General features: G+C 53.9%; 2 protein-coding genes across 2 annotated transcripts; both read left to right on the forward strand.

The window, feature by feature from the left end:
* The first annotated feature begins 403 nt into the window (after positions 1 to 403).
* LOC144952564 (heat shock cognate 71 kDa protein-like) lies at positions 404 to 10841 on the forward strand. Its single transcript, XM_078883027.1, has 7 exons — positions 404 to 551; positions 2498 to 2937; positions 4776 to 5033; positions 5555 to 5980; positions 6771 to 7058; positions 7842 to 8099; positions 8671 to 10841. Exons 2-7 carry the CDS (start codon positions 2629 to 2631, stop codon positions 9085 to 9087), a joined length of 1956 nt encoding a protein of 651 aa, XP_078739153.1. The 5' UTR covers positions 404 to 551; positions 2498 to 2628; the 3' UTR covers positions 9088 to 10841.
* A 3831-nt stretch (positions 10842 to 14672) lies between these two features.
* LOC144952513 (uncharacterized) lies at positions 14673 to 22106 on the forward strand. The gene is made up of 7 exons (XM_078882959.1): positions 14673 to 14750; positions 16806 to 16910; positions 17659 to 17844; positions 18623 to 18696; positions 19275 to 20083; positions 20553 to 20664; positions 21870 to 22106. The coding sequence occupies exons 2-7, from the start codon at positions 16814 to 16816 to the stop codon at positions 22104 to 22106; spliced, it is 1515 nt and encodes a 504-aa protein (XP_078739085.1). The 5' UTR covers positions 14673 to 14750; positions 16806 to 16813.
* Positions 22107 to 24121: the final 2015 nt, after the last annotated feature.

The raw sequence follows: 24121 nt of genomic DNA on the forward strand, positions 1-24121 counted from the left end.
GGTTGGGGGTGTTTGAGGGGAGGGGTGTTTGAGGGGAGGGGTTGGGGGGTTTGAGGGGAGGGGTTTGAGGGGAGGGGTTGGGGGGTTTGAGGGGAGGGGTTTGAGGGGAGGGGTTGGGAGGTTTGAGGGGAGGGGCTGGGGGGTTTGAGGGGAGTGGGTTGGGTGTTTGAGGGGAGGGGTGTTTGAGGGGCGGGGTTTGGGTGTTGAGGGGCGGGGTTTGGGTATTGAGGGGCGGGGTTGGGGGGTTTGAGGGGAGGGGTTGTAAGGGTTTGAGGGAAGTGGGTGGGGTGTTTGAGGGGCGGGGTTTGGGTGTTGAGGGGCGGGGTTTGGGTGTTGAGGGGCGGGGTTTGGGTGTTGAGGGGCGGGGTTTGGGGTGGAGGGGCGGGGCTGGGGGGTGCGAGTGTGTTCTGGAAGGGTGACGTGGCGCCAGGCCGCGCTATGAAAGGGCGGCGACGTCGTCGGAGGCGTCGCAGAGTTCGCAGCTGAGTGAGTCGGAGCAGAAGGAAAAGCGCGCGGATTGAGCTGAGGAGGCTGTGGGTGGTGAATCTGAGGTAAAATTAAACAATATAAATATATCTTGTGTTTGCTAAGTTTGATGTTTGTTTGTTTTAAACGAAAAAAATTTGGCGGTAAAAACTCGCGGTGAAATTTAGACTTTGTCGAAGTCATTGCTCTGGTGGATTTCTAGAAGGTTCAAAGGCAAAGTCTATAAAGCAAAGTCTATAGCAAGTACAAGTTGAGTGATTTCGACGGTTTAACATTTTATTTAGTGTAAATGTCTTAATTATCAATGTATTTTTTCCCCTCAGAACACTCCCAAGGTCATTGTAATGTTTCATTTTTGCTCAAAATGTATTTCCGTGATGAAGTGAAACTGCTTGGGGCGTTAGAGACGAATTAGTCCAGCAGTGGATCGACCCTTCACTGTTTCCTAAGTTAATATAAACGCGACAAAGCTAAACTTTATACCTTCGCTGTCCGCCTAAGCGTTCTCTTTGTGTTCTATTTGTGTTAAATTAGCAGCTGCGCACGAAGTCTACTGATTATAGACGACACGTTTACTGTGTACTGGTTGTTCAGTTAATATAACGTACCAATTGCAGATAAAACGTGTTAATAGGTGTTCGCTAACACTACAGTTTATATTTCGATTTAAAGCTTTCGTGACTGCAGGGATTCATCTTCTTGGTTCTTTCGGTAAAGTCACGTAGAAGGGAAGTAATAAAATAATAAAAATAAAATAATTCTCACGACGTCTCGACTACACTGCATACAGTACACAAGCGTGTAATGTGGGTTTAATAGGAGCTCGCAAACTAAACCACACACACACCGTGTGTATGTGCACCTCGCCTGGCACTGGGTGGGGTGTGTAATATGGGTTTAATAGGTGCTCGCAAACTAAACCACACACACCGTGTGTATGTGCACCTCGCCTGGCACTGGGGTGTGTAATGTGGGTTTAATAGGGGCTCGCAAACTAAACCACACACACCGTGTGTGTGCACCTAGCCTGGCACTGGGTGGGGTGTGTAATATGGGTTTAATAGGTGCTCGCAAACTAAACCACACACACCGTGTGTATATGCACCTAGCCTGGCACTGGGTGGGGTGTGTAATATGGGTTTAATAGGTGCTCGCAAACTAAACCACACACACACCGTGTGTATGTGCACCTCGCCTGGCACTGTGTGGGGTGTGTAATATGGGTTTAATATGTGCTCGCAAACTAAACCACACACACCGTGCGTGTGTGCACCTAGCCTGGTACTGGGTGGGGTGTGTAATATGGGTTTAATAGGATCAACCCGACAGGTGCACCTAGCCTGGCACGAGCGCCATGGGGATGACACTGCCACGGAGTGAACGAATGACGGCTGCTACTGTTTTTCATTGGCGATGCAATTCTCGGGCTTACGATGAAAAACAAAATAGTTACTTGAAGATGACGTGTTTACATCGATGCCCATATTAGGAGAGGCTAAAATAAATAATATAATTTTACTGGCTAGCGGAATGTACTTCTACAAGGAAGGTTCTAGAGTTAATAAAATAATAATTAAATGTCTGTTTTTCTACGGAAGTCTATGGGGTCTCTGCAGTATCTGGGTCTATGGGTGTCAATGCAAGTCTATGGGTTTCTGTGTAAGGCAACAGTAGTACAATAAATCTGTCAGCAGTTGCATTCAGAACATTCCTGTGGTTACAATAATAATTATAATGATGATGACTTGGTCACTAAGGGGATCGGATGTGGAGGCCCTCAACATGACAACACAGTTGTAAATAACGCAGCGTGTATTTAACAGGCGACGTTTCAGGCAATGGCCCTTCATCCAGCATTAAAGTTTTTTTGTTTTCTTTTTGTGCCTTTGCACCGTGATAATAGCAGCATCAATGAACATTGTAACACACGGGTAAAGTTGAAAATGACCATTGTCTTTCTCCATTTTCTAATCTCCAACTGGGCCACCAATTCCCCTTTGTGGTCTTCCAGACAGTTGACGTCACACCGCACCTCGACAGCATCGACAAGCGAGCCGAGCCAATCCTCCGTTGTCGGCAAACCGCTTCTCCTTTCCAACATCAACTTCCTCGACCTCATCGGCAGCAAAGGGCAGCGATAGGATGGCGTCCAAGGGAATTGCGGTGGGCATCGACCTGGGCACGACCTACTCGTGCGTCGCCGTGTTCCAGCACGGCAAAGTGGAGATCATCGCCAACGACCAGGGCAACCGCACGACCCCCTCGTACGTGGCCTTCAACGACTCGGAGAGGCTCATCGGTGACGCCGCCAAGAACCAGGTGGCCATGAACCCCTCCAACACCGTCTACGACGCCAAGCGGCTCATCGGCAGGCGCTTCGACGATACCATCGTGCAGAGCGACATGAAGCACTGGCCCTTCACGGTGGTGAGCGACGGTGGCAAGCCCAAGGTGAGCGGATGGGCGGGCGCAGGGGGGGGCGGTGGTCGTTGTTGGGGGGGCACGTTCGAGGCGTTGGTGATCTTTTCGTCCCGGGTGGCTGTCGGCATCTTCCCGCGATCCACCCTGCAATGTTATACCACAGGCATACCACCCCGGATGGATTGAACCCTGTAATATTAATGACAATGTAATGTGTTTATAAATACTTTAGTCGGGGAGTTTAATTTGCCATTGTGTGTAATGAGAATTGCTGTACGGTGTTGGGATTTGTTGCGAAATCCACCAACATTTTTTCTTTTGATCGCAAATCCACCTTTGGGTTGCGACACTCCGTATCGACCAGCCGCTGTTGTGGCACAAAGCCATCGCGCGAAGGGGTGGGCCCTGTTAAGTCTGCAGTCACTTTCACGTGAATTTAGTCTAAACCAGGTGGGACAACTCAGAGACCGGGATGATGTCGTCTCGTCGTTTGCAAACAACAGTGACTTGGGTCACCGAAATGAAGCAAAATCACATTCAGGCACAAGCACAACAACTGTTGTCGCCTGAGAAACGGGAAGAATACTGCACAGATGTACACATCGGTGTTAAGTTCTGGGGGGGCGTGGGGGGACTATCGCGGCTGTGTGTGCTTGCCGTCGGGTCAATTGCGGTGTCCTCTTCCAAATTGGGAACATTTGGATACATTTTGGACCGTGAACGCCACCGGCGGCCTGCCAAACCGCTGGCCTCGCCCAGCATTTTTGGCGACCAAATAGACCCGACGGGCAAATCACCAGGGCGGCCTGCCAGCATGGGATCTGGCAGCAAGTGACGATGTGGCAGGACGTGGGAACGCGCGCGCACAGTGTTCGTCTGCGATTCTGAAGGCGTTGGAAACCACAGGCAAGCTGGAAGGAGGCCAGAGCTGCTGCCAACTGCATATTGGAGATGTTTGTCCAAGCCCAGACCTGTCTCGCCACAGCGGTGGTGGATCCCAGGGGTGAGCGGTGTGTGGGGGGGGGGGCGATTTACCCCTCCCCCACTCCGCTCACCTTAAGACCCTGAAAATACATGGACATTTTTCGTTAATTACTAACGTGATTTAAAGAGGGGGAAATTTCAGGACTGGCCAAACCCGCTGCCTGCCCCAGGGAAGTTTCTAGATCTGCCTCTTGCCTCTATTCACGTAGAGGATAAAAATAATTTTGACATCATCCCATCAGCTCCCCCCACAGCCTCGCCTTATGGGAGTGCATAATATTAGCAGCATTGGATCAGTAGAAAGCAAACTATGGACCAGCTCTCACATTGAGTGCCTCATCAGAGTCGGGCTTGCTTTTTAGAGCGATGCTGGTGAACTGCCAGATGTTAATAGGCAAGGGATGCTCTGTGGGACACAGAGAGCCTCGGGTTCACATCGAGGCGCACAACAGATGTACACTGAAACACAAACACTGAAACACACGGGCTATAACGACAAACCAATTGGTTTTGATTTAAGAGACCGATATATTCACCTAAACTTTATGTGGTTTAACTGGTTTCTCAAGTGCGAGTCTGTGGTCTGCATCCAGCATGCCTGGCGTCAGCACTAACGTTATGATCGCTACTGCAACACCCCCGAGGACAAACAAACTTGTGTTGGGGAAAGCGTTGGAGGAGTGCATGTTAGAGTCCATGCATATGCAGGGTCTTTTTCTTTTTGAAGTTGGGGTGAGAGCTAAGTAACTAAGGGTGATGATGGCCACGGAGAGGGGAGGAACAACCAGCCAAACTCGCCTTTGCTCTTCCACCTCTTCCACCTTGCTCGCTCGCTGTCTCTCCCATCTGGGCCATAGTAACGTGGAATGTCCACCGCCTCGCAGGTTCAAGTGGAGTACAAGGGCGAGGCGAAGACATTCTTCCCGGAGGAGATCTCCTCCATGGTGCTCACCAAGATGAAGGAGATTGCCGAGGCCTACCTGGGCAAGTCGGTGAACAATGCGGTCGTCACGGTCCCCGCCTACTTTAACGACTCCCAGCGCCAGGCCACCAAGGACGCGGGCACCATCGCCGGCCTCAACGTGCTGAGGATCATCAACGAGCCCACAGCGGCCGCCATCGCGTACGGCCTCGACAAGAAGGTGAGGAGGGTGGTGGCGGTGGTGCTGTGTGTGTCTGTGTGTGTGTGTATCCCTGTGTGTAAAAACATCGCCACTGAGGAGACAAAGGCGACGGGGAGTGGTGTTGGCCACCCCACCCACTCTTGTGCCATTCTGGCATTCATAGGTGCTCGCTAACAGCACTTGCCCCAGCAGCCTGTTAAAGGCTATGGGGGGGGGGGGGGATCTTTGTTTTGCCTTTGTGTGTCTGCTCTCTCCCTGTCCACTGCTCTACTCTCCCCTCACCACCCACCACCTCACTTCCTCTCCCCTCCCCTAACCACCACCTCCCTCTCTTTCGCTCCCCTCCCCTCCTATCCCCTCTCCTATCCTCCGCCTCCTCCTGTAACCCCCACCCCCCTCTTTCCTATTCCCACCCCCCCTCCTCTAACCACCTCCTCCCTTTCCTTTCTCCTCCGATCTATTGCCTTATCATCCTCCGCATCTTCCTCTCATCCCTCATCTAATCTCCCCGCTCTCCCCTCTCTCCCCCGCGGGAGCAGGTGGGCGGCGAGCGCAACGTGCTCATCTTCGACCTGGGCGGCGGCACCTTTGACGTCTCCATCCTGACCATCGACGACGGCATCTTCGAGGTGAAATCGACGGCGGGCGACACCCACCTGGGCGGCGAGGACTTCGACAACCGCATGGTGAGCCACTTCACCGAAGAGTTCAAGCGCAAGCACCGCAAGGACCTGGCGGGAAACAAGCGCGCCGTGCGGCGCCTGCGCACGGCGTGCGAGCGCGCCAAGCGCACGCTGTCGTCGAGCACGCAGGCGAGCATCGAGATCGACTCGCTGTTCGAGGGCATCGACTTCTACACGTCGGTGACGCGCGCCCGCTTCGAGGAGCTCAACTCGGACCTCTTCCGCGGCACGCTGGACCCCGTGGAGAAGGCCATGAGGGACGCCAAGCTCGATAAGTCGCAGGTGAGGTGGTGGTGATGGTGGCGGCGATGATAATGGTGGTGGTGGCGGTAATGATGATGATGGCAGTGATGGTTGTGGTGATTGTGGTGGCAGTGGTGATGGCGGTGGTTTATTTTATCAGCGAATGCTTTTAACACAAAGCACCAGATACACAAGAAAATATAAATGATAAAAATACACGTGTGTTCATGTTGTGTGAGGTGGATGTCAGCCCACGTAGCCACAGAGCCGTGTGACCGCTTACTTCTCTAGCACACGCAGGGCAACAATCATTGTCATCATCGCGTAGCATAATGCGAGATGCAAAATTAAACAATCATTGTCACTCACCTGCTTTGGCTCCTCTTATAACGACAAACTATTTTGTATTTTACCATGTAAGGCCCACCGAGCTGTATAGGTCTGTTTTAGTTGCGACCTGGCTATCACAAATGATAGCTCGTCGTGTGGAAATGTATAGCGGCCAAATACTCGCAAGCATGTTTCTAAATGTGGAGGGGAAAAACCGGAGCACCCGGATAAAAATCCACACCGTGTGACCATGGGGAGACAGAGAGAGAGAGACGCAAACTCCAAATAAACAGTAAGCGTCTGGGTCGGGATTGAACCCACGATCTCCTGTACACCAAGCGAGGTGGTTAAGGTAGTTACAATTTTGCCATCGTGGCCTCCCTCTCGTGTACAATTGTATAATTGCTGTAAAGCATCTATGGAATAAGGCGCAACATAAATCTACGTAAGATAAGCTGCTGGGCGAGACGTTCAACCGCCTTCTCCGGCCGGGCCTCAGATCCAGGACCTCGTGCTGGTGGGCGGCTCGACGCGCATCCCCAAGATCCAGAAGCTGCTGCAGGACTTCTTCAACGGCAAGGAGCTCAACAAGAGCATCAACCCCGACGAGGCGGTGGCCTACGGCGCCGCCGTGCAGGCCGCCATCCTCACGGGCGACAAGTCTGAGAACGTGCAGGACCTGCTGCTGCTGGACGTGGCGCCGCTGTCGCTCGGCATCGAGACGGCCGGCGGCGTCATGACCCCGCTCATCAAGCGCAACAGCACCATCCCCACCAAGCAGACACAGGTAATTGTGCGTGTGTGTGTGCGTCGCCTTGTGTGTGTGTGCGTCACCTTGTGTGTGTGTGCGTCGCCTTGTGTGTGTGTGTGTGCGTCACCTTGTGTGTGTGCGTGGCCTTGTGTGTGTGTGTGGCCACCCACCACCTCGTGTGCCGTGCCAGCCTTCATAGTTGCTAGCTAACAGCACTTGTCCCAACAGTCTGTTGTGTCTTGAGACTGGGTCGTAGTATCAGTACCCTTGGGTTGAGACCAGGTCTCGGCGTTATTGTCTTGAGTGGAGAACCTGTTTGTCAATTCCTTTACACTGCGTCTCAGCAGAATCTTTGAGTTTGAGGCCGCAGTTCAAGAATCCAAAGTCCAGAATAGAGGGACTCCTCAACTTACGAACAGTTAACGTGCAAACCTTCAAAGATACGAACAAACCTGGTCCGTACGTCCAGTTGCCTGTTCGGACTGAGAGTTGTAAGTTAAACCGCTGGCCAATAGATGGCGGTGGTGGCATCTGCATCTACAGGAGATTATACAGAGTTTAAAGTTATTCCCCGTGTTTAGTGTACAATGCCGTACAGCATGTTTGGAATCGACAGGTGTAAAGTTGGACTGATGAACAAATCGACTTACGAACAGACCTCTGTAACCTAATTCGTTCATAAGTAGAGGAGTCCCTGTACTGTTAACGGTGTCTAAATGCCGGCTCTTAAAAAAACGCAACGTTCATGACACCGCAACTCTCCTGACCTGCCTCCCCCTGCCTTGTCTGCCTGTGCGTTTTGTCCACCCCGCCGTCCAGGTCTTCACGACCTACGCGGACAACCAGCCGGGCGTGCTGGTGCAGGTGTACGAGGGCGAGCGCGCCATGACCAAGGACAACAACCTCCTGGGCAAGTTTGAGCTCACGGGCATACCGCCGGCGCCGCGCGGGGTGCCGCAGATCGAGGTCACCTTCGACATTGACGCCAACGGCATCCTGAACGTGGCTGCCGCGGACAAGAGCACGGGCAAGGAGAACAAGATCACCATTAACAACGACAAGGGCCGCCTCAGCAAGGTGAGCGAGGAGAACGGTGGCGGCGGTGGCGAGGGGGGTGGGGAATCGGGTGTCTTTAGGAGTAGTCGGTGTCTTTTGAGAAATGGTTTTCGCGATCAGTGAGGAGACGGGTCTCAAGAGGGTCGGTGTCTAGAGTTGAGACTGGGTCTTGGTCAATGTCTAGAGTTGAGGCTGGGTCTCTGGGTTGAGACTGGATCTTGGTCAATGTCTAGAGTTGAGACCGGGTCTCTGGGTGGAGACTGGGTCTTGGTCAATGTCTAGAGTTGAGACCGGGTCTCTGGGTGGAGACTGGGTCTCGGGGTCAATGTCTTGGGTGGAGACTGGGTCTTGGTCAATGTCTAGAGTTGAGACCGGGTCTCTGGGTGGAGACTGGGTCTCGGGGTCAATGTCTAGAGTTGAGACTGGGTCTTGGTCAATGTCTAGAGTTGAGACCGGGTCTCTGGGTGGAGACTGGGTCTTGGTCAATGTCTCGAGTTGAGACCGGCTCTCAGGGTCCGTGTGTTGGGTTGAGACTGGGTCTCGGCCTCATCATCATCCTCTTCCTCGCCCTCTCCCCCTCGCCGCTTCCCAGGAGGAGATTGAGCGCATGGTGTCGGACGCAGACCGCTACAAGTCTGAGGACGACGCTCAGCGCGAGAGGGTCTCCGCCAAGAACTCGCTCGAGTCGTACGCGTTCAACATGAAGAGCGCCATGAGCGAGGAGGGCGCCAGCCAGAAGATCGGCGACGACGACCGCAAGCGCGTGCTCGACAAGTGCACCGAGGCGCTCGACTGGCTCGACAAGAACCAGACGGCCGAGACGGAGGAGTTCCAGCACCAGCTGAAGGAGCTGGAGAAGGTGTGCACCCCCGTCGTCACCAAGATGTACCAGGGCGCCGGGGGTGCCGGCGCTCCGCCGGGAGGCTTCCCCGGGGGGCCCACGCCCGGCGGCGGGGGGGGAGCACAGTCCGGCTCGGGGTCGGGGCCAACGATCGAAGAGGTGGATTGAGGTAGTGAGTTGGTGGGTTGAGGAGGTGGAGGAGGTGGTGAGAATGTGAGAATGGATTGGTGGATGAGTGGCTTGCCCAAGAAGGTGGTGGTGAGGAGGTGAATTCGATTTGGTTTTTGGGAATTTGAAATGTAACCTTCGTAACTATTGTGTTGCGGGATAATATCTCAAGTTAGACTCCGTTGTAGGAAATTCCATTTGAAATCGTAATTGAACTGGTGTGGACGTAAACCCCGCACTGTAACAACAACAACGACAAAACCAAATCGCCGTACAGATTGTAAGTGATCCAGATCGAACTGCGGATCGTAATAAGTTAACGCTTTTCCTGATGTTTTATATATTAATATATAGCCGTATCAGAGATTATATTAATGTGAGGGTGCCACTCATCAATATGTGTACATGGGAATGTGTGGTGGCTTCAGGTTTCTGGGAAGTTGTTGCCCTCAATTTTGCATAAAAATCGACAGCTGAGACGATGTCTTCACAAGGGGACAGGGCCCCTATCCTGCTTGTGTGTTGACTCGTGAACTCTCCAATTGCTTCGGGCTACTCTGTGAATACCGAGGGATTCCCCCTCTCAACTCGAGAGGAAGAGGCGGTGGGGAGTGCCGTGACCTCGGAAATTACAACGTTGAATTTTGAGTGGCAATGATCCACACGTTGGTATTCTTAAATGAATAATAAGATTTGGGTGAGGAGAAAAAATATCTTATTTGCTGACAGTGAGTATATTGCTTTTTGGGGTCTATTATCGATTTGCTTTTACATCCTTGTGTGTGTGTGTATGACGCGTATTTACCGCTTTCTGATTGCAAGCCGCTTGGGAAAGTTTTCGGTGCGCTTTGAACTCTTTGTTATTAAAGTTAGCCGTTAACGGGCTGTTTTGGGGGAGGCAAACGCTGTTTGTGATGTGTGCCACCCTTGTAACGTGGGAGAACGCGGTGACTCGTAGCATGGTCGTTCTATCAGCCGGCGTGATTCATCGTAGAGTTGTGGAGTCAAAGCTACGCAAATGATCTGGCACAAAAATGTGTATCGTTAGGGATCGTCCACCATCCAACTGGAGCCGATCAAATCGTCGCGCGGTGTGCAGGCGTTTTTTTTAACGGCCCGGTAAATACAACAAAAATAGTTAGTTTTTTTTATTTGGCGGGTCTGGATTAGCCCACAGGCTAACGAGGCCTTAGGCCCTCCGTTCCGCGTTGGCGGCGAGCGATGACATCATTTGTGACTGCCACAGCCAGAGGGACAAAAGTGAGTTTGAATGAAGTAGCGTGTCGAGTGATTTAATGTTTGATTACATTTACCTTGAGTAGAATAAATGTTTAACATTTTTACAGAGGAAAATTAATAAGTATGTTTGACTTAATTTTGTTGGCAGTATATAAAACATAGGAACGTCACACCTGTTAACCTTAGGCCTCTCTTCTTAACCTTACCCCGGCTCTGGTACTAGAACACAAATTGGGCCAGATCATTATTACGTGGCCTTACCCACACATCTACCATGATTTGTCATGAATGCTTTGTTCAAGTTTTTGCATGTTAAGAATATATTTGAATGTAAAATGCACTGTGTACACAGTATACACACACAGTTTTGATGTTAACAAGTGACTGTTGTGCTATATGAGTTAGAATGTTTTTTTTTGTATATTTTTTATGCCACTTTATTTTGCGAACGATTCTTGGATTGTGGAAGAAACAAAAAAGTTGTTTCCTGTGAAATCCAATAAAGTAAAAATGCTCTGAAATGAATGTGCTTTCAGTTTGTCATCTAAAGTCTCGAGACCGGATGTCGAGGTCCGTGTCTTGAGACCGGGTCTCAGGATCAGTGTCTAGAGTTGAGACCAGGTCTCAGGATCGGTGTCTAGAGTTGAGACCGGGTCTCAGGACCATTATCACGAGTTGAGACCAGGTCTCAGGATCAGTGTCTAGCGTTGAGACCGTGTCTCAGGATCAGTGTCTAGAGTTGAGACCAGGTCTCAGGATCAGTGTCTAGCGTTGAGACCGGGTCTCAGGACCATTATCACGAGTTGAGACCAGGTCTCAGGATCAGTATCTAGAGTTGAGACCAGGTCTCAGGACCATTATCACGAGTTGAGACCGGGTCTCAGGACCATTATCACGAGTTGAGACCGGGTCTCAGGACCAGTGTCTTGAGGCTGAGTATCACGATCAGTCTGGGGTGACCTCATCCAGCAGTGGAATGCTCATGGCCGATTAATCTTCTGCAATATGAAATCCGCCGCTAGGCTTGAAGACGCTTTGTTCGTGAGTCACGATTATTTTGAGCCGCAGTTAAATTCATCCGCTAAGTCTCGAGCTCCAACTATAATGGGGAGGAATGGATCGAGGGCTCAAAATAAGCCTGGATCGTTTTCCTTTGCAGTGAGCCAGTGGCATGACCTAAGTCTCAGCCTAGCAACAGGTAGTCTCGGTGGGTTCATGATGGCCATGTCAGATGCAGGCCACTCAACTAGCACTGCTCAGCATGGGTTCAAGCCCTGGGTGCGTCTTATGGGGTTCATAATTGCCCTGTCGGATGCACTAAAACACATTCCTGCGGAGGGAGTTGGTAGGAACGTTGGGTTGCTCGGTCAATGGCCAGGGTCAACGGCGGCGTGGTGTATTCTGCAAATATGGTCGACTGTGAGGGTGGGCACATGCCGGCGTGAGTAGGTGAAACGTTGAGTTTTATAAGGGCACCACGGGGTGACCAGCCCCTCCCCACCCACCCCACCCCTCCCACCCCCACACAGGCCTCTCCACCCAGCCCCACCCCTCCCATGTTTTGATGCACGACGGACGGACACAATAATCCCGTGGGCTGGTGTAACCAGGAGGTTCCTACCAGTACCAGCACGGCTGAGGTTTTGAGTTGGAGCCCTGGGTCTGGATGTATCAGTGGGTTCATTATGGCCGTGTCAGATACACTCAACTATCACAATCAGAACATTTATCCTGGAGGAATCCGATGAGCTATAAAGCTCTTTTACACACGATCCTTATGGCGGGGCACCAAATAATACAAACTGGCAGAGGCAATTAAATATTTAATTTCTGGGACACTATCCAGTCAGTGCTACTCTTAGATGTCGAAACGCAGCGAGGACGATTGCGTTGAAACCCCGAACGCTCGCGGTACGCACCGTAGTGGTGCACTGTAGTGGTGCATCGTCGTGCACAGCTCGTCGAGATGAGTCGATTGCCGCATCGCCGGCCATCAACAGACTAAAGATGACTGCATCGCGGACATTGTGCGAGAGCCGGGGTACCGCCATGAGGTTCAGATGTCCAGCAAGGGGACACGGGCTAAGAACGTTACGACAATAGTTACAAAGACGTACGGTCAACAAAGCACCCAAACACATTCAAATACATTCTAGATTTGAAGCTTTCGTGACTGCAAGGAATCATATTCTTAGGTTTTTTCGGTAAAGTCACGTAGGTAAAACATCAAAATTAATGAAAATAAAAATAAAATAAAACAAAAATCACCCTTAATTTTGATGTTTTACCTACGTGACTTTACCGAAAAAACCTAAGAATAATGTAATAAAAGACTTGACCACGATCTCTGGCTCAGTGTCCTTTATTCGGTCCGTACTGCGTTCCCACACGGCTGTCTCTCTTATTCTCTCTGTGCTGGTTCCGAGGTCACTCCAGTCCACATCAGCAGCCCCGCTGCTGTTCTTGTCGCTCTTGCAGCCCCACAGCAGCTCTGCTGCTGTACTCTCACACAGCTCCCTTGGCTGTTCCTGCTGCAGCTCTGACAGCCTCGTGCTGTCTCGCCTTCTCGTCGCTCCTGCGACTCTTGGCAGCCACCCCGCTGCCTCTCACACACAGCCTTACTGCCTATCTCTATCTGCAGCTTTACACCTCCCAGTAGCTCCCTACTGTTCCCAGGGTTGGCTCCCGCTTCTGACGGTGCCCCCTCGGCTCGTACGCCCGCGTGGCCCCACACCTTTCCATTCACACCCCGACTGCCTTCTCCTTCCGGTTTACCCGCTTAAGGACCCCCTACCTTTCACCCACGTCACCTGGCTCCGCCTCCTCGTGACGTCACATCCGGAAGGTCGCTTTCGCCCGCATTACACCAACATTAAAATACAACCTACCATCGCCATGCCACCAGGCAAAGCCCCACTGAGGTATGAACTTATACTGGTAGGAACCACCTGATTCCACCAGCCCACAGGGGATTATTGTGTCCGTCCGTCCGTCGTGCATCCAAAAACGGGAGGGGTCGGGCTGGGTGGAGAGGTGAGGGTGGGGAGGGGCTGGGTGGGGAGGGTGGGGCTGGGTGGGGGGTGGGAGGGGTGGGGCTGGGTGGGGAGGGGCTGGTCACCCCGTGGTGCCCTTATAAAACTCAACGTTTAACCTACTCACGCCGGCTTGTGCCCGCCCTCACAGTCGGGCATATTTGCGGAATACACCACGCCCTGGCCGTTGACCCTGCAGGCCATTGACCGAGCAACCCGACGTTCCTACCAGCTCCCTCTGCAGGAGGAATGTGTTTATCAGAAGCGATCTGTGTCACAAATGATAGCAGCTCGTGAAAGTGGCTTGTCATGTTGTACATTTATAGCAGCAAAATCATCTCAAGAGTCTCAATGCATGCTTCCAAATGTGGAGGGGAAAACCCGGAGGACCCGGAGAAAAAAAAATCCGAGCACTTGCCAAGACCTGGTTGGATCCCTGGGTGTGGGTGCCCCTGTGGGGTTAAGAGCCCTGGCACGACACGTTTGAGAGTCTTCACCTGTCAACCCCTCATCAGTGGCTACCTTCTTAAAGACAAATTCAGACCTTACAGGTCACCCCGTGCTCCTTAAAAATCTCGACGTTCATCCTGCCAAGTCCCATCACAAGTGTAAACAGACTCAATAGCACATTCCTGCGGAGGGAGCTGGTAGGAACGTTGGGTTGCTCGGTCAATGGCCTGCAGGGTCAACGGCCAGGGCGTGGTGTGTTCCGCAAATATGCCCGACTGCGAGGGCGGGCACAAGCCGGCGTGAGTAGGTGAAACGTTGAGTTTTATAAGGGCACCACGGGGTGACCAGCCCCTCCCCACCCAGCCCCACCCCTCCCACCCCCCACCCAGCCCCACCCTCCCCACCTTCCCCTCACCACCCAGCCCCTCACTGCACGACGGACGGACACAATAATCCCCTGTGGGCTGGTGGAACCAGTGGGTTCCTACCAGTATTATTGTCCGTATTGAAACGGCTGTTCGCCGTATGGGACCTAAAAACTCAAATTCCCTGCACAAGAATACGGGGTTAAGCCGCGTGGGTTAAACCGCGATGCGTTGACCGTCTCCTCCTTTGCAAATCCACTGCTGGATGGATCAACGTCCCCCCCCGACACACCCCACGACATCGACGGCGCCCCCCTCCCTCCCTCGTGTGCGTGTCTCAACTGCGAGGCCGTGAGAATTTGTGTTTGTTGCGCGGTGACGTCATCGCGTCGCTCCGCGTCGTGGACAAGCAAACGCGGTGACGTCACCGCGCACGCCGATTTTGACGATAACTTTATTGGTAGCGCGGTGCCGAGACGCCCACGTGACGATTGCGTGTAACTTTATTGACATCCACACCCGCGAAAAGTCGCTTGCCCGAAGAGGCGGCTAAGTTATTAACGCGGATTTTCATCGGGTAAGCAAATCGACGTTCTCAGGGAACATCGCGGAGGATGTTAGCCTGTCCATGAAGATGTTTGAACGAGGATTATTTGTTAAAGTCGCAAAAAAAACCGTAACCGTTACTTCGTCGCCCTCCACGTGCGAAGTTGCCGGCCTCGCCTGGTTCCCGCAGCCGGACAGCCCGACGTAGGCCTCAGGCGGCTAAGGCCACGTGGAGGGGGGGGGGGGCGGGGTGCTCTACCTCGTGTTTAATGTTCGTGTATTTGTTAGACGTGGAGCCGCCTACTCGCTGCGTTTTAAGTAACCGGTTGTGCCTTTTATATGAAGCGGCCACGAATCTTCGTCGTGTGTGGATCGGCGTTGCGAGAGTGCGTGGGGGGGGGGTAGCGTCGTAGCGATCAGCGCTGCGCTACGGACCCGGCAAAGAGCCGAGTTCGACTCACGGCCACCACCAACACCACCGGTGACGATCGTCAGAACCGGTCCTGGTGCCTCCCCTAGGTCGACTCAGCCTCAAATTAGTAACCTGGTGCGGTGTGCAGTGAACATCGCCACTGGGGGAGACAAAGGCGGCCGGGCGTGGTGCTGGTAGCCACCCCCCCACCTCGTGAGCCGTAGTAGGCGCTGCTGCTGCTCGCTAACTGCACTTGCCCCAACAGTCTGTTAAGGCTACACGGGGGATCTTTGTCTCTTTTTGTGCGTTCAAGTGGGGAGCGGTGGCGCAGTGATCGGCGCACTGCGCCCATAAACTCCAGTAAGCGAACCAAGTCGCATTGAGGCTTCGGACAACGTTTACAGCCCTGCAAGAGACAGTGGTGGAAATTCCACCTTCCTATGGCGGGAGCGGCTGAATTCATCGGACAACCATTGTTGACCCCCCCCCCAAAAAAAGAGTACTAGTACTCAAATTTATCGACCCCAGAGGGAGGTGTGGTGATTGGCTCAGTCAGTCCCTCCCCGACAGGGAGAAAATCGTGAGTTCGATCCCTGCTGCTGTAAATTTGGAGTTTGCGTGTCTCTCATCATCATCATCACGGTGGCTATGAGATGTTGACTACCTCGCCTGGTGTGCAGGTCGTGGGTTCGATCCCGACCCTGACGCCTGCTGCTTCTGCTGTATATTTGGAATCTGCGTCTCTCTCTCTCCTCGTGGTCGCGTGGATGTTTTTCTCCGGGTCTTCCGATCTCCCCCTCCATATTAAGAAACATGCGTTTCGAGTTTTTCGATGATGTTGCTGCTATAAATGTCCAAACGACGGGCCACTTTGCTGAGCTGCAATCATCATTGGTGGCCCAGGTCGCTTTTGAACGGTAAGTTAATGCCTCAGTGGGGCATTGCCTGGTAGGATGGGGGTGGTTGAGTGTTGTATTTGTATGTGTCTGGGTGATTTGTTAACCTTTCTTGTACTTTGTACGCCTGTCGTGTTTTGTAACCTCAAGGAGGTCCCATGATGTTGTTGTTGTCACGTTCTTACCCCGTGCTCCCTGCTGGACATCTGTGACAAAAAGAGCTTCATAGCTCATCGGATTCGTCCTGCAGTATAATTAATGATTCTTATTATGTCTACATACACACCTGAGACCATCATTGCCCACCGTCTTTGCTGCATCGGCAGAGGCGTTCCTAGCCCGCAGGATAACGGTGCCGTCCCTTCAACTCGTGCACCTGGGAACGGGTAGGCCCAGCAGTTACCCTGCCCACAACTAAACTAGACTCCCATGGTGAACTGAACTCCCATGGTGAACTGGACTCCCATGGTGATCTGGATTCCCATGGTGAACTTGACTCCCATTGTGAACTGGACAACTCCCATGGTGAACTGGACAACTCCCATGGTGAACTGAACTACCATGGTATTCGCTTGCAGTTACTTAGCTAATTTAGAATTTACCTCACAAAATGGACAATGGGAGATAAACGAAGTAGCCAGGCGAGGTTGAGAATCAATCGCTGACCCGGGAGGTCACGCTTGAGGATGAGATGCCTCAATCTCTGGTCTGTTGAGTTCTCATCGCGCTACGTGAAACCAACCTCGACCCTTGCGATGGCGTGTTGTGCGTCTTGCAGGGCTCGCGATGGAGGCGTTGGTGGCTCGCGACAGCTTCCTGATGCGCTTGGCGAAGCGAAGCGCAGCTCCCCCTGTGACTGGGACCCGGGCTCACACACTGCACGGTGACACACACAGTCACAGTCACACAGTGACACACACACCGCACGGTGACACACACAGTCACAGTCACACACACAGTGACACACAGTGACACACACACACCGCACGGTGACACACACACAGCACGGTGACACACACACACACAGTGACACACACACAGTGACACACACACACGGTGACACACACACACACAGTCTCATAGACACACCCACAGTCACAGCAAGTGCTGTTAGTAGCGAGTAGCAGCGCCTATGAAGGCCGGCACAGCACACGAGGCGTTGGGTGACCAGCACCACACTCGGCCGCCTTTGTCTCCCCTAGTGGCGATGTTTACTACACCCCGCATCAGGTACTCGTTTGAGGCTGAGCCTGCGTAGGGGAGGCCCAGGACCGGTTCAAATAACCGTCACCGGTGCAGGCCGTGAGCGGGAATCGAACTCGGGCCGCCGGGTTTGCAGCGTAGCGCTAACTGCTGCGCCACCGCTCCCCACATATATTGGCACGCAAAGACAAAGATCCCCCCTATAGCCCGAACAGACTGTTGGGGCAAGTGCCGCTAGCGAGTAGCAGCACCCCTGAAGGTCGGCACGGCGCACGAGGGGGGGCGGGGTGGGGGGGCAGCACCGCGATGGAGGCCCTCGCACGTGAACTGAGGGACCGGGTTCGAGCCCTGGGTGCAGCGGCCTGTCTCTCTGGGAGGTTCACGGTGGCCGCTTGTCACCCGCCCCCCCCCCCCCCCCCCCCCCCCAGGTGGAGCGAGGTTGACCCCACAGAGCCCGGAGTGCCACGCGGTGAAGAGACGCAAGGTGGAGGAGGTGGCGGCACGGACGACGACCGCGGGGACGACGACCGCGGGGACGACGACCGCGGGGACGACGACCGCGGGGACGGCGGCGGCAGCGGCGGTGGGGAGGAGCGTGGGCGGGCAGAGCGAGGGTAACGGCGTCGTCATCAGCGTCATCAATAACGTCATCAATAACGTCATCATCAGCGTTATCAATAACGTCATCAATAACGTCATCATCAGCGTCGTCATCAATAACGTCATCAGCATCGTCATCAATAACGTCGTCATCATCACCACCATCATCAACAGCAGCAGCGTCATCATCACCGTCATCATCATCAACAGCAGCAGCGGCGTCATCATCATCACCGTCATCATCATCGTCATCATCATCACCGTCATCATCAGCGTCATCATCACCGTCATCATCATCACAATCATCATCAATGTCGTCATCATCATCAATGTCGTCATCATCATCAGCGTCATCATCATCACCGTCATCATCAATGTCATCATCATCAATGTCGTCATCATCATCAGCGTCATCATCATCACCGTCATCATCAATGTCGTCATCATCATCAATGTCGTCATCATCATCAATGTCGTCATCATCACCGTCGTCATCATCACCGTCGTCATCATCACCGTCATCGTCATCATCAGCGTCATCATCAGCGTCATCATCATCACCGTCATCATCATCATCACAGTCATCATCATCAATGTCGTCATCATCATCAGCGTCATCATCACCGTCGTCATCATCACTGTCTTCATCGGCATCATCAGCTGTGTCAGTATGAGCATTGTGTAGATGTGCTGTAGTGTGGTGTGTGCTGTAGGTGCATGCTGTAGGTGCTGTAGCTGCTGTCGCTGCTGTAGGTGCGTGTGCTGTAGGTGCGTGCTGCTGCTGTGTTACAGGAGGCTCTGCGCTGGCCATGCTGAGACTTCGACTCCAGGAGAAGGCAGCAGAGATGAAGAAACCGCATAGAAGAGTGAGACTCCATCGCCACCATCACCACCATCAACTCCATCACCACGATCATCACTACCATCACCACAACCACCACAACCACCACCATCACCACCATCACCACCATCATCACCATCATCACCACCATCATCACCACCACCATCAACTCCATCACTACCACCAACCATCACCATCGTAACCACCAACCATCACCACCATCAACTCCATCACCACCATCAACTCCATCACCATCATCACTGACACCATCACCACCATCAACTTCATCACCACAACCACCACCATCACCTCCATCACTACCATCACTACCATTACCACCATTACCACAACCACCATCGCCACTATCACTACCATCACCACCACCGCAACCATCACCACCACCATCACCACCACCAATACCATCTATAACATCACCACCACCACCGTCACTATCACCACCAATACCATCTAGAACATCACGACCATCACCACCTCTATCACCACCACCATCACCACCACCAATACCATCTAGAACATCACTACCATCACCACCACCGTCACCACCACTAACACCTCCCCCCGTCCCCGTGTCGCCCCCCACAGCCGACGGGTGGCCCAGGCAGCGCCCCCGCCGACACCGCCGACGAGCGGCGCTTGCGGCGCCAGGAGGGGCGGCGGCGCAAGAAGGAGCAGCGGAAGGAGCAGCGCGCCAAGAGCCAGGCCAAGAAGTCTGGGCGCAAGCGGAGCTCCGGGGCGGCGGCGCCAACGGACGACCAGGCCGGACTCTCCGGAGCCAGGGCCGGAGCCGGAGTTGAATCCAAACCCGGAGCTGGAGTTGGGGCCGAAGCCGGAGTTGGGGCCAAAGCCGGAGTTGGGGCCAAAGCCGGAGTTGGGGTCAAAGCCGGAGTTGGGGCCAAACCCGGAGCCGGAGTTGGGGCCAAAGCCGGAGTTGGGGCCAAAGCCGAAGTTGGGGCCAAAGCCGGAGTTGGGGCCAAAGCCGGAGTTGGGGCCAAAGCCGGAGTTGGGGTCAAAGCCGGAGTTGGGGTCAAAGCCGGAGTTGGGGTCAAAGCCGGAGGCGGGGCGGGAGCGGTAGGCAGCGAGGGAGGCCCGAGAGGCGGCGTGCCACCGCGGAGCGCCGGGGCCGGCGGGAAAACGGTGAAACTTGAGGTCCGGGCCACGGCGGAGTCGGCGAGCCGGGAGGGAGCGACGGGGAAACCGGCTGGCGGCGTTGCCGGCGCCAAGAAGGGGGCCCTGAATTTCAGCCGCCTGACGTTTGACGGCGTCGAGCAGGAGAGGGAGCGGGTGGGGGGGGCGCCCCGGAGCCGGGCGGAGAAGCGCCGGGCCCAGCGAGCGGCGTCCATCGGCGGGGTGACCCCCCTCACCGGGAAGAACTACAAGCAGCTGCTCGCCCGGTGAGACACCAGCACCAGCACCACCTCCATCACCACCATCACCACCATCACCCCTAGCATCATCAGCACCATCACTACCACCCCTAGCATCACCCCTAGCATCACCAGCACCACTATCACCACCAACACCGCCACCACCACCACCGCCACCACTACCACCCCTAGCATCGCCACCACTACCATCGCCATTGCCACCACTACTATTAGCATCACCACCACTATCACCATTAACATCACCACCATCGCCACAACCATCACCACCACAACCGGTACCACCACCATCACCACCACCAACTACCACACCGCCACCGCTACAACCACCAATCAACATAATCGTTGTTGGTGATAGTGATGGTGGTGATGGTGATGATGGTGATAGTGATGGTGATAGTGATGATGATGGCGGTGGTGATGGTGATAGTGATGGTGATAGTGATGGTGGTGATGATGGTGATGGTGGTGGGGTCAGGGTGGAGCAGAGGGTGGGGGCTGTGACGGCGGCTCGTGAGAGGGGGGAGGAGGAGCTGGCGAGACGCGTGGAGGAGAAGCAGCGGTGGAGCAACGCCCTCTACAAGGCACAGGTGGCCGCTGCATCAACAACATCAACAACAACAACGTCAACAACAACATCGTCATCATCTATAACATCAGCAACATCAACAAAATCGTCATCATCAGCAACATCAACAACATCAGCAACATCGTCATCATCAGCAACATCAACAACATTAGCAACATCGTCATCATCAGCAACATCAACAACATCAACAACAGCGTCATCATCAGCAACATCAACAACATCAACAACAACATCGTCAACAGCATCAACAACAGCATCAACAACATCGTCATCGTCAACATCATCAACAACATCGTGATCATCATCAGCAACATCATCAGCAACATCAACAACATCGTCATCATCAGCAACATCAAGGCACAGCTGGCCGCTGCCACTGCATCAACATCATCGTCATCGTCAACATCATCAACAATATCAACAACATCATCGTCATCAACACGAACAACGCCAACATCAACGCCAACCCCAACATCATCATCGACCGCCAACATCGCCGTCGACATCACCGCCGTCATGAACATCGTCGTCATGAATGTCACCATCAACGCCAACATCAGCGCCAAGATCAGCGCCAACATCACCATCAACGCCAGCATCATCGCCAACATCAACCCCAGCATCGCCATCAACGCCAACATCAGCACCAACGTTCAACATCGCCATCAACGCCAACATCAACACCAACGTTTAACGCCAACATTGCCATCATCGCTAACATCATCGCCAACTTCATCGCCAACATCGCCATCATCGCCAACATCAACCCAGCATCGCCATCAACGCCAACATCAACACCAACGTTTAACGCCAACATTGCCATCATCGCCAACATCATCACCAACATCATCGCCAACTTCATCGCTAACATCGCCATCAACGCCAACATCAACCCCAGCATCGCCATCAACGCCAACATTATCACCAACATCATCACCAACATCATCGCCAACATTATCACCAACATCATCGCCAACATCAACCCCAGCATCGCATCAACGCCAACATCAACCCCAGCATCGCCATCAACGCCAACATTATCACCAACATCATCACCAACATCAACCCCAGCATCCCCATCATCGCCAACATCAACACCAACGTTTAACGCCAGCATCATCACCAACATCATCACCAACATCAACCCCAGCATCGCCATCAACGCCAACATCAACGCCAACCTCTCCCCCCCGCCCCCCCCCCCAGGGAGTGAAGCTCAAGGAGGACCCGGTGCGCTTGCGCTCGGCGCTGCAGCGCCAGCAGAAGCTGAAGGCGGCGCGTCGGCGCCGCTGGGAGGCTCGTGCCGGGGAGCTGAGCCAGCGGCAGAGCCGGCGGCAGCAGCGGCGCGACGGCAACGTCGCCGACAAGCGCCGCGGCCGCGCCGAGCGCAAGCGGCAGCAGGCGCGCAAGCGCGGACGCGTGCTGCCTGGGGACGCCGTCTAGCGGGGGGGGGCGGGGGGGGGACGGGGGGGGCGGATTGTAGGGACGGTTGTGATTTCCAACACCACCAACAACAACAACGCTACAAACACTATCACCACCACGACCACCACCAACAACAACACCACTACCACCAACACGACCACCACTACCACTAACAACAACACCGCTACCACCACTACCACCAACACGACCACCACCAACAACACTATCACCACCACAACCACCACCAACAACAACACCGCTACCACCAACACGACCACCACTACCACCACTACCACTAACAACAACACCGCTACCACCACTACCACCACTAACAACAACACCGCTACCACCACTATCACCAACACGACCACCACTACCACTACCACCAACACGACCACCACCACTCCCACTAACAACAACACCACTACCACCACCAACAACACCGCTACCACCACTATCACCACCACGACCACCACCAACAACACCGCTACCACCACTATCACCACCACGACCACCTCCAACAACAATACCACGACTACCACCACTACCACCAACAACAACACCGCTACCACAACCACCACCACCACAACCACCACGGACAGAGTGGAGGGCACGGAGACAGACAGACAGGCACGAAGGGTAAATGGAGGGTGGGGGTTGAGTGTGTGTAGCGTGGCGAGAAGTCGAGAGAGAGACCAGGAGAGAGGGAGGCTCATTTGGGTGGGTGAGTGAGTGAGAGGGTTAAGGAGTGACTGGGTTGGGTGAGTGAGTGGGAGAGTGAGTGGGTAGGTGAGTGAGTGGATGAGTGGGTGAGTCCGTGAGCGGGTGAGTGAGTGGGCGAGTTCAAAGAGAGACAATGAGTTTGCTCTCGGCGGACTCTGGCGTGATACGTAGGATACGTGGTGGTGGTGGCGAGCGTCGCGTTGAGTTGTTTTTCTTGTTTGGTTGAATAAAGAAATGTCGCAGTGGACCTGTTGCTGGCGCCGTACAAGTTCACTTCGAGCCGCCTCTCCCCGGCTTGTTGCATCCGGCTGGTTGAAGAGAGGACGCTGCGGTGGATGTGAACGGAGCCTCTCACCTGGTGAGGTGAACATTGCGGTTCAATAACAACGGGACGCGATGCTCATCGTTGTCGAGGCCGTCTTGTTGAGAGCGACACGTGGGGGGGGGGGATGTTTGTCTTGCGTGTGTCTGTGTGTGTGTCTGTTGTGGACCCCCCCGAATGGAGCATCTTCGCCGGTTGGAAACATTTAGGCTGGCCTGCCTACGATCCATCCTGGGTTTAACCTACAGGCTGGATTGTACCTACAGGCTGGATTGTGTGAGGAGCTCACAAATCCTTGAAAGATCTGGGCAGTCCCATCGGTGAGCTCCTCCGGCAGGCAAGGCTGCGTTGGCTGGGTCATGTAGCCCGCATGCCCAGCCACCGCATGCCTAAACAGCTTTTGTTCGGCCGGATCGAGGGTGCTAAACGGGCGCGGCACGGGCTAGAGAAGAGATGGAGTGATGTGGTACAGGAGGATGTGGAGCTGAGTGGACTTGCCGATGACTGGTACCAGCGGTGTCAAGATCGGCCTCAGTGGAGGAGGCTCGTGAAGGACGCTACTGGGCAGTTGGAGGCAGTCGCCCTCCAACAACAACGGAGGGCGGAGGAGCGACACAACAACGAGCGGAGCGCCGGGTGGCTAAAGCACAGCAAGTTGGCACAGTAGGGGGCACAGGTGGTGCATCAGCCAGTCATCTCAGTCTACCCGTGGCACCTGCTGGGTCTGCCCCGTGACCTGCCAGCGGGCGTTCGACACTTCACGTGGCCTCAAGGTGCACATGGCCTGGCACAAGCGTCGTGGTGACGTCACCGCCACTTAGTGGCGAATGGCGGTTGTTGTGTGTGTTGTCACTGTGTGTGTCACTGTGTGTGTGTGTGTCACCGTGCTGTGTGGGAGTCATGCTGAGATGTTCAAACGCCCACATTGATGACCGCTTTCGCAAGGAATCAGTCTCCACATCAAGGCTGTAATTATACTAATATATAC

This window comes from Lampetra fluviatilis, chromosome 68 (assembly GCF_964198595.1).
Source record: "Lampetra fluviatilis chromosome 68, kcLamFluv1.1, whole genome shotgun sequence".
Classification (NCBI taxonomy): domain Eukaryota; kingdom Metazoa; phylum Chordata; class Hyperoartia; order Petromyzontiformes; family Petromyzontidae; genus Lampetra; species Lampetra fluviatilis.